General features: G+C 40.0%; 2 protein-coding genes across 2 annotated transcripts; both read right to left on the bottom strand.

The window, feature by feature from the left end:
* Positions 1-31: 31 nt before the first annotated feature.
* Positions 32-5,979, bottom strand: gba1 (glucosylceramidase beta 1). The gene is made up of 12 exons (XM_034101961.1): positions 5,833-5,979; positions 5,609-5,680; positions 5,289-5,480; positions 4,618-4,764; positions 3,802-3,935; positions 2,999-3,171; positions 2,811-2,900; positions 2,583-2,730; positions 1,475-1,699; positions 908-1,071; positions 684-800; positions 32-607 (listed from the first exon to the last, which is right to left on the bottom strand). Exons 2-12 carry the CDS (start codon positions 5,673-5,675, stop codon positions 502-504), a joined length of 1,563 nt encoding a protein of 520 aa, XP_033957852.1. The 5' UTR covers positions 5,676-5,680; positions 5,833-5,979; the 3' UTR covers positions 32-501.
* A 497-nt stretch (positions 5,980-6,476) lies between these two features.
* On the bottom strand, positions 6,477-14,707 carry dap3 (death associated protein 3). Its single transcript, XM_034103531.1, has 13 exons — positions 14,536-14,707; positions 14,310-14,351; positions 10,616-10,729; positions 10,361-10,462; positions 10,142-10,250; positions 9,952-10,044; positions 9,720-9,850; positions 8,706-8,786; positions 7,876-8,040; positions 7,717-7,776; positions 7,539-7,628; positions 6,856-6,973; positions 6,477-6,760 (listed from the first exon to the last, which is right to left on the bottom strand). Exons 2-13 carry the CDS (start codon positions 14,346-14,348, stop codon positions 6,675-6,677), a joined length of 1,188 nt encoding a protein of 395 aa, XP_033959422.1. The 5' UTR covers positions 14,349-14,351; positions 14,536-14,707; the 3' UTR covers positions 6,477-6,674.
* Between the last annotated feature and the right edge of the window lie 1,222 nt (positions 14,708-15,929).

The following is a 15,929-nucleotide window of genomic DNA, read 5'->3' as shown; positions in this document are numbered from 1 at the left end:
TTTTTCCTCCGTGCCCAAAGATACTTAAAACTTATATTTTAAGACAAATGCACTTTATTTAAAAATTAAATGGAAGCATTTACAATCAGCATTTACAATTTCTGTACATCATTTATATTCTTTCTTTAGATATTGTAAGGACACTTAAACCATTTTAAAGCTGCCGATCAAGGCACCAGCTTCAACACAGGTCATCCTGGAGAACCAATACATACATTCAGTACTTTCTAAGATCATTCCTGATAGGAGTCAGTGCAGAAAAAAAGCATTTTTGGCTTTGGAATAAAAGTTGAATTAGTTGAAAAATACTCTTGTTTGCTGACGTTAATTTAAGAGAAATCGTCAAAACTGTGCACTGAAGTACAGCAGATAATAAATCAATCTTGCAACCAATTAATTAGAAAAGGTGTGTGAGAGAGAATCCAACGTTGCGGCATTTTGACATGAATAGAAATATTTGTGATTGAGTAGGAACAAATGTATGTGAACTTGTATTAAGGATTATTGTGTATTCCAGGCAAGAGTGAGCAATGAATGGTCCGGTACTGTGGAGGAGATGTAACCCACAGCGGGATCCCAGACTTCAAACTGGATCACGGTCGATGACCTACAAAACCAAAACACACAATTTCCTTTTTCATTCAATTTCTTCCATATTTTACACTAACACACATTTGACTTACCTGTTGAGAACGATGAGCACCACTGAGCCGTCTGGTCTGATGAAGGCAGTGTATTCCAGATCTGTGTGCTGATTGGCCAACACACCCACTCTCTGCGACCCCTCCAACAGGAACTTACTGTGTAATAATGTGATTGGGTTAGATTTCATTTGACCGTCTCCTTGAAATATTGGAAGACATGAAAATGCTGTTCCTGTAATATGAACAAAGATGACGTTGTTTACCTGAAGTGGGCGATGCTGTAGAAGTGTGGCTGCTTGTAGAACACATCCCGCTTTGCGTCCACTATAACAGGGCTGTCCACAAAGTTTTTAACCCAGTTTGGCCCACCAGTCTGATCCAACGCCAGGTTCCAGTCAGTCCAACCCACCACATAATGATTTAAGTCCTGCCGCAGAGAAAACACCCACAGTTTAGCATCTAGTCTGGGATTTAACTTTGTATTAAGAGGCGGTGTTTTGTTTTAATGAATCACCTGGACTGGTGCCTGGTGTTTTGTTTGAATGTCACAAAGACAGCACATCTACATAAACAAGTCCCTCCTGATTCTCAAGATGTCTAGATCTGAAAGCACTCATGCAAAATAGATAGAATGGAGGGAGTCCTATTTCATTAGAGGGAGAGTGAAGAAAGGAGAAACGAAACACCAGTCGCAGCTCACAGGCGATTTCTGAAAAGTGTAAACCTGCACTGCAGCATCAAGGGAGGGGATTCACCTTTCAGGATCACCTCACATCGTTTTTTTAAAAATCCATCACACTGTCTCATGCAAAGATATAAGCAGACTTCACCTCTATAATGTCCCATGCGTAGTGTTCAGCCCTGTCCCAGTCACCCAGCTTCACCCCTCTGTCTAGTGGGCTGAAACCAGAGCAGGCCTCGGTGCCAAACAGGTAATAATCTGGGAAGAGATGGTGTGTGACTCCCAGGCTGATCTCTGCTGGGACCAGGCTGTCCAGGTACCAGTGGACCGCAACGCCGTGAATGTACTTTCCTGCGTGAATGTCACTTAGGACCTGGAGGGACGAGGGGAGAAAAATAAGTGAGTTTCCACATAAAATGCTGAGGTAGTCATGAAGCATTACAAAGCGTGTTCAAAAGGGGAAGGGAGGTTCTATGGTATTCACTTATGATAGTGATATGTTCTCTTGCCTGCACATCTACGAACGAAAAGTAAGTCTGGTGCAAAATGATGGACAAAAGGCCCTTATTTATGGACTTTTACGGCCCGTCCACACAGCGGCGTGCGTTGAAAGCTTCACCATTCACTTTGAATGGGGTGACGTCACTTTTCGCCGAACTGCATTGTGGGAAGCGACGCGGAGCTTTGCTGGCGTGGCTCGCTGCAAAAGTTGAGCAATGTTCAACTTTTGAAGCCTCGGCAGAAGCGTCAGCCAATCGAATCATATGCAAGTACAAGCTCTAGCCAATCAAACCGCTGCTTGTGTGTCAGGGGCGGGAGATTCATGTGATTGGTTGTTGGTCGAGTTTCAGACACACCCGCCGGCAAGCTTCAACGCACGCCGCTGTGTAGACGGGCCGTTAGTCATCACCATCTGACCTTAGCAAACACTTTTTTTATTCTGAGTGCTACAGTAGCTAAGAAGCTCATGGTCTCACAATAGGCAAGAGTTCATTTTACCAGAAACTTAAATGAACTTCAATTATGTGTTAGATTTTTTTTATATTAAAATCGATGATCTTCAAATAGTTTTAAATCGGGTTAACTTTATATTGCATCATATCTTAAGTTATCCAGTCGTAATGATTAAGCCATTTTCTTGTCTTATACTGATTTATGATACAATTCCTAATTTCCTTCCTGCAGGGCCAGAGTAGCCTCAGGTATAACAAAGTTTATTATAACTTTGCCAACTTCCTCTTCGTCCTTGGACTCACCACTTTAGCCCAGTGAGGCAGCAGCAGGCGGTTGTCATCCAGGATGAGGACGTGTGTGTGTGGGTGTGAGGAGGTGTGCAGGGCAGGGCCCAGGTCCAGAGCCACCCAGTCCCTCTGCTCCTCAGGAGTGAAGCCAAGAGCCTGGAAACTGCAAGATAAGTTACTTCTTAGTCCGTTGTGAAATCTAGGAGTGATGATAATTCTGTGTAATATTATGTGAGGAGAGACCTGTAGTTTGTTATGTGTCCTGCAGAGGGCTCATTCCCTGTGGTCAAAGCCCAGAAGGTCAAGTTATATTTAGCATATTCCTCCAGGAACCTGAGAGGAAAGAAAAAAGTGACCATCAGAATAAGTTCCCCTTGGATGAAGCATTACAAACATGTGATGTTGCATTAAGGTAAAGCCCAACATGTCACCTGATATAGTACTGGGCCCAGGATTTGTGCTCCTTGCCCCCAGGCTGGCCCTTCAGAGAGCCTTTTCCTATGAGGGCCCCGTTAGTTTTCATCCAGGCGGGGGCGCTCCAGGCACTGGCCAGCAGAGACAGAGGGACAGGAGACAAGGCCTGAGCGCGCTGCAGGAGAGGGATCTGAGAGGAGGGATTCCTACTCATTTTCAAATTCTAAATTCCAAACTTTTCCCGACTCACATTTCATGAATTCCTGACAGAACATATTTCACACATGAGAAAAAACTCGCCAGATGTTTAGCATCCAATTGTCTATATGTACATTACATTATGACTATGCATGCTATTTCCAGGAGAAGGTAGTTAGGTACTGTAGCTCATACAAATCTATTAACAACAAACCCAGAAATGTTTATTGATTTTTTCTTTATTGGTTTTTGGCGATGGAGTAAAACAGACTTATAAACACTGTTAAACAAATACATTGGAGAAAGTTTCAATATAAATTAGAAATTTTATTTTAAAAGAGTGCCTTTCACACAAAATGTAGAAAGCAGGTCCAATAGCCATGAAAAACACTGCTTGTATGATCAATTTACTAATGTACATTTGAATTTATTTTTTAGAAAACATAAATAGTTTATAATAATAATAATAATAATAATAGTCTGAATAAAACACAACAATGTATTTTTTCTAAATGTTTTCCTATACTTATCAAGAGCTGGAAATCCCTAATTTCTCACACTGTGTAGGCAGCATAGAGTTATGGATTGAAGGTTATATGTGAGAGTAGGAGATTATATTGACCTTCATTTTGATGTCCTCGGGGGCCAGCGTGAAGTTGTCTAGGTTGTAGTCTCCAGGTGTGTCGGCATACGTGTACAGACGGGTGGAGAAGTCACAGCTGGCCATGGGGACACGCACCACGCTGTAACCAATACCTGCCAGACACACAGCACCAAAATGACTAAAGGCTGCATTATCATTCCACACCATCACTAGTGACCCTCGGATTGTTATGAGATTTATCTGGGTTTTTTAACTAAACTTTTACTTTTCCTTTTTTGCATTGTTGACATAATCAATAAAACCAGTTGATCATACAGAATACAATTGTATTGCTAACATGTGTTTGTTGTTTTTGGTTCTTTTACAATGTCTATTCACTGGATTATTTTTCTGGATAAGTACTAATCAATCAGTTCAAATTAAAAAAGACTATAATAATATAATAAAAACAATTTATCGTCTTATCGTTGTAGCTCTACTATTTTGCACCTATAAGCAGTATACTAATAATTGGTTTAGAATATTTATATCCCTACTTTTGCATAAAAAGTGGTCATTTCCAGGAGTCTTTTTACGCTGCTATGGACAATCTTGCACTAATGTACATTTCCCAAAGATATTGAAGTGACTGTTATTTTGTATACATTGATTGTTGTTGATTGTTGTGTATAAATGTGTCTGTTGATTGTGTATATATAAGATATACATATTTTATATATATTTGTATTTTTTTATTCGGGATTGTGGGAAATTGTGGGTATTTCGATCTCTCGGTCTGTACACACAAACTGAAAGATTGACAATAAAGGTGACTTTGACTTTTACTGAATGTACCTTCAGGGGAGAAGTACTGGCGCAGCAGCTGGTCCTGTGCCCCGGCAGAGAGAGACAGGATGTTAATGGCTGCTGCGTCCGTCATGGCTCCTCCGAACCCCCTGATCTTCTGGTACTTCTGGTAGGGAACGATGGTCAACCTGAGACCTGAAAGAGAAGAAAGATGCTCTGTATCGTAACTGTGGAATATTCTTTGAATTTTCTTCTAGATAAATCTTTAATTCCTGTTAGTCTATAAAATGTTACAAGTGGTCCAAGTGGTTGTTTAAGACTTAGTCAACTAATACTTCTTTAATCAATAATTCATTTTTAAAGCTCTTTAGCTGCTGAATTACTTATGACAGAGACACTTTTGAGCAGCTATCAGGTAAACAACATTTTAATTTTAGTGACAAATTCATGAGTGTGAGTCGAATACAAATCTGTTTTAGAGAGAACAGCCCTACCCAAGTGAATGTTTTGTTCACTAGACAACTATATTTAGTTTCCCGTCATAGTTTAGATCAGGAACCAGGAAGTCAAATATAATGTAAGAAGCTAAAATGGGAGAAATGTAGAGATGAATCTATTCTCAAAATAGTTGGTGTTTGATTTAATAGATGACAACTAAACATTGAATTAATAAATCTTTGCAGCTGTAGCTCCAACTCCACAGACTCCCCGTCTCTCACCTTCCCCGGTGCTGTTCCCCTGGACCGCCCCCCCGCCTGCCTCCAGTCTGCTGCCGGCCCTGCTGCTCAGGTAGGAGGAGAACTGTCCCAGAGGATGCAGGGTGACAGACCCCACACTGTCACAGTGGGTGGAATTACACTCACACACCACAGAGCCATGGCCAAAGTTTCTGGCAACACATTCATTGCTTCCTGGATGGGGAAATAAGTCATAGATACAGGATTTTATGTCTAAATTGATGCACAAAAAAGACACACGTTTCCCTTAAAGCAACAAAAGAGGACACACATTTGGGCAATTGCAACTTGTTCTATGTTACCTGTAGAGAGGGTCACTTCAGTTGTGAGGAAAACAAGAACCAAAAGTACTGATGAAGACAACGCCATTTTACCTGCAAATAAATAATGTTTCAGTGTTGCCAGGTAGAAATCATACAAAGTCAGCACCTGAATTGTTAAATACAGGTTAACAAAGACCCAACTGCTCTATTCATTTAGCTGACACACATGTTATTGTCATGTCATTCAGAGAACAGTATCTCACCTCAGAGGAAGCAGACAGAAACTCTTGCATGTCCCGCTGGTTAATTTAGAAAGTATTCACCCTCGACTGTCACCTTAACTTTGTCCAATCTGCCATACCAGCGTTTCCTCAGACCCCTGTGTTTTGGCGTCAAATGGGACTTCTGGCCAGTCATGTGACTTTGAAAAACCACGTGACCAACCTCGCAGTAATGTAGACAGCCGCCAGGTGACGCTGTACCATAAACTAGGCTAAAGGAGTTAATCAGTTTGACTGCAGCTGACTTTTTTGAAGTTAACAAAGACATTACGTATGCTATTCCATGTATATTTAAGTATATTATACAACCTATTTATTCGTATTGTAATAGCTTTGTCAAAGTAAAACATTGTACGTTTGAAAATATGGGTTTACTCCTAGCTTTCCAACTCAATAACAAAAAGAAATTGTCATAACTAGGTGGCAGATTTAACATTTTTCACTAATAAAAGGAGGCTTTTCAAATCCATAGTCCTAGACCTGATATTTTCCATGGCATCTGTCTTATGTCTGAATACTAAATACTGAGGTAATTGCAAATTAAGACCACATTTTGAATTTACAGTTTTTTTTAAACTGATGCCAAGTTATTATCCAACTTCCTTTAATTAAACAAGCAAAGTACCTTTTTATATTATTCAACATTTTATTATCAAAGAAACACACATGCATAATATTTTATAGATATTATGGACACGGACATTTGTATATTAATGTATTTACGACACTGGTATTGATGGGTGTGATATGTGTGTGTGTATGCTTGTGATTTATATTTGTGTGTGTGAGATAGTTATTTGTGTGTGAGAGAGGGATTCAGGTCTTTATAGGGAGGCACAAATTCTGTCCATCATTGATGGATTTCTGTTGCACAGAAAGATGATTTCTTTCTTTCCTTCCTCTGTTCGACCTGAAGAGGGGTAAGAACATAATTTAGAGTTACTAAACATCATCACATAAACATATTTTCATATGCAGATAAACATCCACAGTAGGATCACTCACTCTGTGGATGCTGCAGCCACTGGCGGTCCATCCAGTAGAGGTAACAGCTCTCAAACTCCTTCTCGCTGTAGTTGGGCACCGACACCGGGAGGAACGGGTCCATGCTGTCAAACCCTCTCTGAAGAGCAAAACACACAGGGAGTCAACATCCAGAACATCGATCTCTAACATTATCAGAAAATATCACTTTTTAGATGCAATAAATCAACAACTTTGAACACATTTATCATTGTTCATAATGCACCACAGGCCCAGTTACTGTATTTAACATAGAGACATTCATCATTATATAATCAAAGTTGAGTATTAGCAGATAATTGCATCTTGAAACTATATTAATATAATTTTTGATCATTTGTCAAGAAATAAATGTATTAATTAATTAACATTATGCAATTATAACATCACATTATGTTCTATTTGGGTGAAGTGGCAAGATTGTTATATGACCCTTCTATGATACACAGTTTAATTGGTGTCCAGTTGTCTGCTGTGTGCATCAATTTATTTAAATCCTAAATCTTAAACGACTTTAGCTCACCAGTTCTGAGGAGTGAAGCAGTCAAAAGGCCAGGTTTGATATTTACCCGACAAATGACCAAAGTTAGAAAGAAAGTAAGACTCATCTTCTGTCAGAGCGTGAGGACAAGAGCTAAGCAATGTACATTAAAATGTTCTCTGACCTCTCCCAGCAGCTCTTGAGGCAAGTAGTCAAATTTCGAAGTGTAGAGAGACCCCGTCTGAGACAGAGTGGTGATGATGGCGCCTCCAGTCTGAGACAAAGAGAGTATGTCAACTGGGAACTAAATACTAATACAAACACAATATTCTTATGCATGGTCTTTAGTGCTTTCTGCTCACCCAGTCCTTTGTCAGCAGCTTCTTCAGGTTGTAAACCAAAGTCAGCTCGTCTGATTCCACCTGATGATGGTGAAAAGAGAACAGGCAACACCTCTAATCAGTCTAAACTGAAAAAAGACAAATATGAGGCGTGACAGGATTGTTCTTGTGTTTCCTTACTGGACTCTTATCCTTCTTCTTGATGGTGGATCTTCCCCACAGGCCGTTGACACCGTCCACAGCCACGGCCAAGCGGAAGTCTGACTCCGGCTGCCCGCTCTGCAGCCTCAGCTCCTTCAACACCGCCCCCACCACGTCGCTGCTGCTCTTCACACGAGATATACCCTACAGAAAATACCATCAGACCCCTGATGACATTCTATTAAAAGCAACTAAAGGGCCCACTACACCAAGGTGACACATCAAAGCATGTTTACAGGTCTTGGATAGTACTACTGCACGGGTACAAATAGTTGTATGATATCCATAAAGCAGTTACTAACATAACACAACTGAACTTTTTGATCTAATAATGTGCTGTCAGGTGGCTATTAATATCAGATCTATTTACAGCCTACAACAGAGACCACAAAATTCGTTTTTGTGACAAGACAGACGAATTAGGACAGCACTAATATCTCATTGTTTCCTTATTAGGGAGGAGAAGTAGAGAGCAAGATGAGTGATTGGAAGAGGTGTTAAAATTCACAGACTGAACATAAATCTACTGCTTTTTTCTGCCTTTGTCAGGGACTATGGTCCAAAAATATTGTGCTGATCCATCTCCATGATCAGTTCATTGGCTATTGATCACCGCTAAGCACAGGCAACGTGAGATGACATTTTAATGACCCCCTGTGGGGAAATCGGTAGGGCACAAGAAGGGAAGAACAGGTAACAGACAGAAAATACAACAAATTGATGAAAATGTCTCATATATTAAGATAAATCACATTTCAAATGAACACAAATCAATATTTAGAGCCAAAGAAATGTGTGAGGAAGCTCACCTGATCCACCAGCTGTCCTAGTAAACTCCCCTCCTCAGTAGACTCTCTCTTTGTCCACACATAGCGCTGCTTTGTCTTTATCTGGGACAAAGAAAATAGTTTCATTGAATATGTGTGCATCGGCTAGCTCCTCATTTTACTTCATGAACCAGGTCTTTTTTTTCACATAAAGCTAGCAATCTTTTAGTTTGTTCCATGATGCCAAATACATTAATTTAGATTACAACCCAACCATAATCAATGTAGGAAACTAGACTTCTTTATTGATATTCATTTTTACACTGTAAAGAACACTTCAGTAACTAACATCCTCCATCCCAATACATTAAAGTATAAAATGTTCTCCACCAATAATAAACCTCGAACATATCATGCTGTTCTATTGCTCCTGCTCCACGCAAAGACAGTGCTTTTACAGCAGTACATGTGAGTAAATGCAGGTGGTGTCATAAAGCTTAGGTTTAATGGCCTAATGTGTATCAGCATGTGACCTAAACTGCTGTGAGATGCAGTCACGGCTCATTTAAAGCTTATAAATGCCAACATGCTTGGTTTTGTGACACATTTTGTTATACTTACAAGCCTTCATTTTGACTACCGTACTTTTCGGACTATAAAGCGCACCTGCATATAAGCCGCAGCAGCTAAATTGTCCGTCTGTCTTGCTCTCGTTCTGTCTCTCGGTTCCACTTTTACTTTGGCGCGCTACCTGTCTCACTCTTTTCCGGCCTCCAGCTTTTCCTGCTGGAGCCCGCCGCTTAAAGGTGGCGGGCGCGGACCGGTCATAGAGCCCATAGTGTTAAAGGTGGTTAATTTTACCTGTAAAATCCATAGATTTAGGAGGTTCCCTAGTGGCCGTTAGCTGTACAAAAAAAAAAATGGGGAAAAAAGTCGCGGCTTATAGTCCGAAAAGTACGGTATGTATACTCAGTCATCAAGTTCGTATTGTAAAATTGCAGCCTGTATAAATAGTGTCTCATGACTGAAGTTTACTAAAGCACAGAAAATAATTACCTTTGAGAGGAAGGGCTCGTTTGTGATTCTGAAGTTGCGTAACCACTCAGAGGCCTGTAAAGGCTGATCAAAGCGAGTGTCGTTATAGGATGAAGGCATCAGTTCCTTACAGTTCTTCATCCAGATGTGAGCTGTATTAGAAAAAACACAGAAGACATAGAAGAGTCACTGTTGATACTTTCTGTACAGAGGCAACAGTTGATCCACTAGTATGTGTTTGTGTTAGTCTTACCATCAGGAACATGCAGCACCAGCCATCCCTGTGTGTAGCAGTAGTGGACTGTGTGACAGAGAGACATTGTCTTCCCAGTGCCATTCAACCCATCTGAACAACTTGATTAAGGTTAACAGGTTAATCAGAACATCAAGAGAAGAAGAGCATGATTATCTGAGTGAGTGGGAGTTTGTGTTGTAAAGGATACAAAATAAATATCGCAGCGAAGGTTTGCTGAAGTCTGTTTTCTTCAGGTAAGAGATGACCTCGAGAGAAGGCTTCCTCACCATCATACAGGCTTCATTGAACGTCTTTAGCTAGAAAAAAAATGCATGACAATTTCTCCTTAGAGTACATCTTACAAAAAAAGTCACAAAAACACAGCAAGTTTAAAAAATAATATGCATGCATAGACACAAGCACATACCTGTTGTTGATAGCGCCCTGGGAGACCGTGAGGGAACAGGGTGCGGATGTGTGTGGAGGGCAGTGTGTAATACTGTCCCATATGCTGCTCTGAATGACATGCCTGGAAAGAGAAGGACCGTAAGCAAGCATGGCAACTGAAATCATTCAAATGTACAGACAACTGCTTCTACAAACAAATCTGATTCAACTAAGCAGGGTAGCTGCTATTCCCCTGCAGGTGAGCATTATGACGAGTAAAACCAGGTCTGCTTACCGGATCATTCTCTCGTGTTCTGAATACTGAGAGCGGCTCAGGTTCTGACTCTACAGCCTCAGCCGCCTGCTGCTGCCCACAGCCACTGGTGTGAAGAGACCGAACATGTGTTACCTGTAAACATTTAATATAGTAAATATTTGTATTAAAATGCTTTACATCAGGTGCCTTGCCCACATGGGCCATCAAGACACCGTTTAAAAAAAAAAAAGAGAAAACTGAAAAATTATCCAAACAGAATACATGGTATTTAATAGATACGTGTCAAAACTCATTATATCAGAAACCGCCCAATTAAAGATAAAGTACAACACCTTAATAGAGCGACGGTGAACCTTTAGCAAAAGGTGAGCCAAGTCAAACGGCTTGTGTGTAAACATGTGCTATGATCTACATTCATGTAGATCAGACTTAGATATATTGGAAGTATTTGCAGGAATATACAAGAGTATCATGGGAAATAAATAGAAGAGCACACAGGTGATGCTGATACATCGCAAATCAAAAGTGCTAAGTCTAAGTATTATCTGTCAGTTACCACAAAGAACCTGAATAATCCTGGAAAATTTTGGAAAGCCATAAAATCGATATCCACCGGTGATATCCGTAATGAGCTACCTCCGTGCATTACCACAGCATCTGGCACTATATCGGACAGGGCTACTATGCTAAATTGCTTTAATGAGCATTTTGTGTTGATGTTGTTCGTGAAGCTTTAACCAAGTTAGATCCTAAGAAACCGGCTGGCCCGGACAACGTATAGCCTTTCTTTTTAAAGATAGCTGCAGATTGTATTGCTCTCTCACTACTCTTTTTAACCTCTCCCTCAGCTCAAACACAATTCCAAAATTGTGGAAGTCAGCGTATGTCCTGCCTCTACTAAAAGGTGGGGAGGCCACCTTATTAAATAATTATAGGCCCATCTCTAAATTATCAGTTCTGGCTAAGGTTCTTGAACGCCTAGTGAGTGAACAGGTAAAGATGTTTTTATGTACAAATGATATCCTGTCTAAACATCAGTCAGGCTTCAGAAAGCAACACAGCACCATCACTGCCATAATGAAAGTGGTGAATGATGTGGCGAGTATTTTAGATAATAAGCAGAGTTGTGCAGCTCTATTTATTGACCTGTCCAAAGCGTTTGATATCCTCGATAATCGCATCTTAAAGTAGAGGCTACTCAGTATTGGCATATCCAGCCATGCAGTGGGATGGTTTGTGAACTACCTCTCTGAAAGGTCCCAATGTGTTCATTTTGATGGGCTCACTTCTGAGTGGTTAAACATCACTAATGGTGTACCACAAGGTTCTGTTTTAGGTCCACTTTTATTCTCCATCTACATCAATAGTTTAGGTGAAAATGTCGATGGAGCAACCTTACATTTTTATGCGGACAATACCGTGATGTACTGTGCAGGTCCCTCCATTAAGGAGGCTGTTGTTGAATTGCAAGCAGTTTTTAACATTATTCAGACTCAGCTCTCTGAACTAAAGCTTCTTTTAAATGTTGATAAAACCAAGGTAATGCTCTTTTCAAAAGCTAAAAAGACACCAGAGCCTGTTGTAGATATTGTAACTATGCAAGGAATAAAAATTGAAGTGGTTACCTGTTACAAATACCTTGGTATCTGGCTTGATGATTGTCTCTCTTTTAAACTTCATGTCAATAACCTGCTTAAAACACTGAGGGTTAGGCTAGGTGTCTTCTGCAGGAACAAGTCCTGTTTCTCGCTTGATGCCAGGAAAAGGCTAGTCACTGTGACCTTTTCACCTGTGCTGGACTATGGTGATTTGATTTATATGAATGCACCTGCCAATTGCCTGGTCAAGTTAGATGCTGCGTATCACAGCGCACTGAGATTTGTGACAAACTGTAAAGCATTAACCCATCACTGTACCCTGTATGCAAGGGCTGGTTTGCCTTCGCTAACTGTACGGAGGCTCAGTCACTGGTACATTTTTATATACAAAGCCATGTTAGGGAAACTTCCATCCTACATCTGCTCCCTGATCTCACGGCGAATTGTAAGTGGCTACTGCCTGAGATCGCATGCTGTAGTTTTATTAAATGTGCCAACTGCTAGGACTGTCTTAGGGAAGATAGCTTTTAGATGCACAGCTCCTCTGTCTTGGAATAGTCTGCAAATTAAATGGAAACTGAACAATCTGGTGCCACTCAATGTTTTTAAAGCTCGGTTGGATGCTACTCAATCGGAAGCTGTTGGTACCTGTTCATGTGGATAGTTATTGTAAATTGTAATCCCTGTAATGATGCTGTAAGATGTCCTTCTTGTTGTTCTGTTTATGTTTTTATGTTTCATGTGGAACCTACTTGAGCAGGTCTCCCTTGAAAAAGAGATCAATGATCTCAATGGGATACACCTGGGTAAATAAAGGTTTGAAATGAAATGCTTTCTTGACATAAAGTACTGCTCTGGATGGTACATGTGAAAAATGACAATGTGTGTTCTAAATGTTGGTTAGCTAGATATTCTTTATCAATTTTTTAAGGACATGTTAACCTTACTATGGGAGCTATAATTCCCCCAGACACGCAGCTCTGCATAATCGGGACGGGTGGCGCAGTGGTCTGTGCATCTGATCAAGGGGGGTGCTGGGGAACTCCAGTTCGAAACCCGCTCCTGCTGCCACTGCGTCAGGCCGTTGTGTCCTTGGGCAAGACACTTCACCCGGATTTGCTCCTGTGGGTATTGTCCACAGTACATGTATGATACCAATGTGTACTTGTAAAAGCGCCTCGATGACTTCGAGGCGTGAAGATGGACGGTGTGGCGCAGTGCGCTGTGCAATGATCATCAGATCAAGGGGTGAAACCCGCCGCTGCTGCGTCTGTAAAGCCATTGTGTCCTTGGGCAAGACACTTCACCTGAACTTGCTCCGGTGGATATTGTCCACAGTGACCATTGCATGTATAAAAAATATGTGTAATGTGTATCTGTAAAGCACTTTGAGCACTGGAAAAGCGCTATAATAAATGCAAGGAATTAATTATAGTCACCTGATGCTCCGCCCTCTGTTTAGCATGCTGACCGGACAGCGCAAAATGCATACATGAAGCGCTACGCAAGAAATCTACCCTCGTGGGGGCGCACTCATGTGATTGGCTTAGAATGAAGGAGACATCTGATTGATTGATTTCTATAGATAGAAAAAATTACAAGTACGAATCGGCTGACCGTCAGGGGAGTCTCAAAAATCCCACACACGAATGCACAGCGATCCGTGCACAGAAAGCTGTTTGTGTTTGCAGGTTCAGAGGATTTAAAACGGAAACAAATATGTGAGGATCAAAAATACATATGTAAAACCTTTTTCTGTATTTGGATTTTATTTACATGTATGAAACGGAACACATTTGTGTGTGCATTGAAAAACACAAGTGTGGATCCGGAAATACAAGTGTGAATCCTCCTGTGTGCATGTGTGTATTATGAGACTGTTCTGAGCCCATAATATGATGAGTGTGTAAGTTATATTCTTCTTGCTCTCATACATTTATGAGAGCAAGTAATGCACCCTACCAAAGACGAACACATCTATGTAATGGATCAGTTAATCGTCACAACCATCAATATATAAAACAGAGCAGCTGAGCCAGGTCAAAACTATATATCAAAACAGCCTGGCTGCATCTTCTCCTTTATCTTAAACCTCCTGCTAACAGTGAGCTTACCGTTTGCCGTAGTCTGAAGGACAGTCTTTGAAGAGCCATGATCTGAAACAAGAAAGAAGACATGCATTTAAGTTAAGATAAAAGGGAGAGCCAAGGAAGAGAACAGTGTGCATAAGACAGCAGTGTCCTCTAACCTTGCGTAAACACTAAGCTAACAGCTAACTTAGCTGTGGAACCTATCAGGAAACATTAGCAATGCTAGGAGTTATTTAAAGCGCAACTTTACCTGCTGTTGAGTTCAACAACATTCACTGACGAGGATTTCGGTTTAGCTCATCTACTGATAAATGTCGCTGGAGTGTTTTAAAGAGAGAGTAAACTGCACACCTCCAGTTAAAGTCAATGTGCCAGATCTGTCATGGGCACCGCCATCATGCAGCTCACAGCAGGAAGTGACGTCAGGCCATCACAATTATTTTTAGCCAATAAGACGCTGCGAGCCAGGCGACAACAACTGAGGAAAATGGAGTTTGTCAGTTTGACACATTAAAATGTCATTATATATCTCTTGAATATGATACAGAATAACACATAAACGTATTATTTATACAAAGTAACATTTACAAATGTAAATCCAGAATACCATCAGTTATCCTCCCCCATTTTACTGGATTGTTTTGTGAATTCAAATATTATAAAGATTCTTATTAGCACTAAATTATTCTGAGATTCTTTTCAAGTTTTTGTAAATTTAGATTTTTTTTAAGTTTATTTATCCAAATTATGTTATTTTAAAATGTTATTTCAATTTACTTTTATTGTAGTTTTTCTGTACCATTATGTTTAGTACATGTATGTCTGCCATGTTGTACATGTCTATTTAAAATACAAATGTGTCTGTCTTTTAGAGGGAGTAATACAAAACTTTAGTCTGAGGAGCAAGTGTCTTTTGTGCACATTCTTACATAAGTGTGTTTTTCATTTCCATAACATTAAACATATTGTGTTTACAGCAGCAAACCCTCAGAAAGGTTGTTTACTAGGTAGAGGCTTTATTCACGATTAAGCTAATCTGTAGTGTGCACTTCTTTCTTTCAGTCTTTATTTCGAACAGATTAAAAAATAACAAATGTGAAAAACAGAATACCTTATTGTTATAATACAGTATTTATCCACATTCATGGTAATATTTGTATATTCAACAAAAAAAACAAAAAAAAGACTTCATATTAATAATAATAATAAATCATATGTGTCCGAAAGGGAGTAGGAGGAAGCAAATGCTTATTAATTCCCACCCCTTACTTGATCAATGATTGTCCTTTAAATCATTATGCAAGTTATTCCTACATACATTTACATGTATACATACATATACAATAATTTCTCATCTTTAATCACCTTTCTTCATTCTCATATTTTTCCAAAAAAGTGTTTCTGTACATCCTTTTAAACTGAATTATGCTTGTGCTTTGTTTTAACTCCTGCTCCAAACCATTCCATAAAATCACCCCACAGATTGTTAAACTCATACTTCTCCGAGTTGTTCTGACCTTGAGTTGTTTAAAATGTAGATTTCCTCTCAAATTATACCCACCCTCTCTGTCTACGAACAATGTTTTTAATTTCCTAGGAAGTAGATTATGTCTGGCTCTGTACATGATTTGTGCCGTTTTAAAT

This window comes from Pseudochaenichthys georgianus, chromosome 16, assembly GCF_902827115.2.
Source record: "Pseudochaenichthys georgianus chromosome 16, fPseGeo1.2, whole genome shotgun sequence".
Lineage (NCBI taxonomy): Eukaryota > Metazoa > Chordata > Actinopteri > Perciformes > Channichthyidae > Pseudochaenichthys > Pseudochaenichthys georgianus.
The sequence above is the reverse complement of the archived record's forward strand: the minus strand, read 5'-3'. Positions and strand labels throughout refer to the sequence as shown.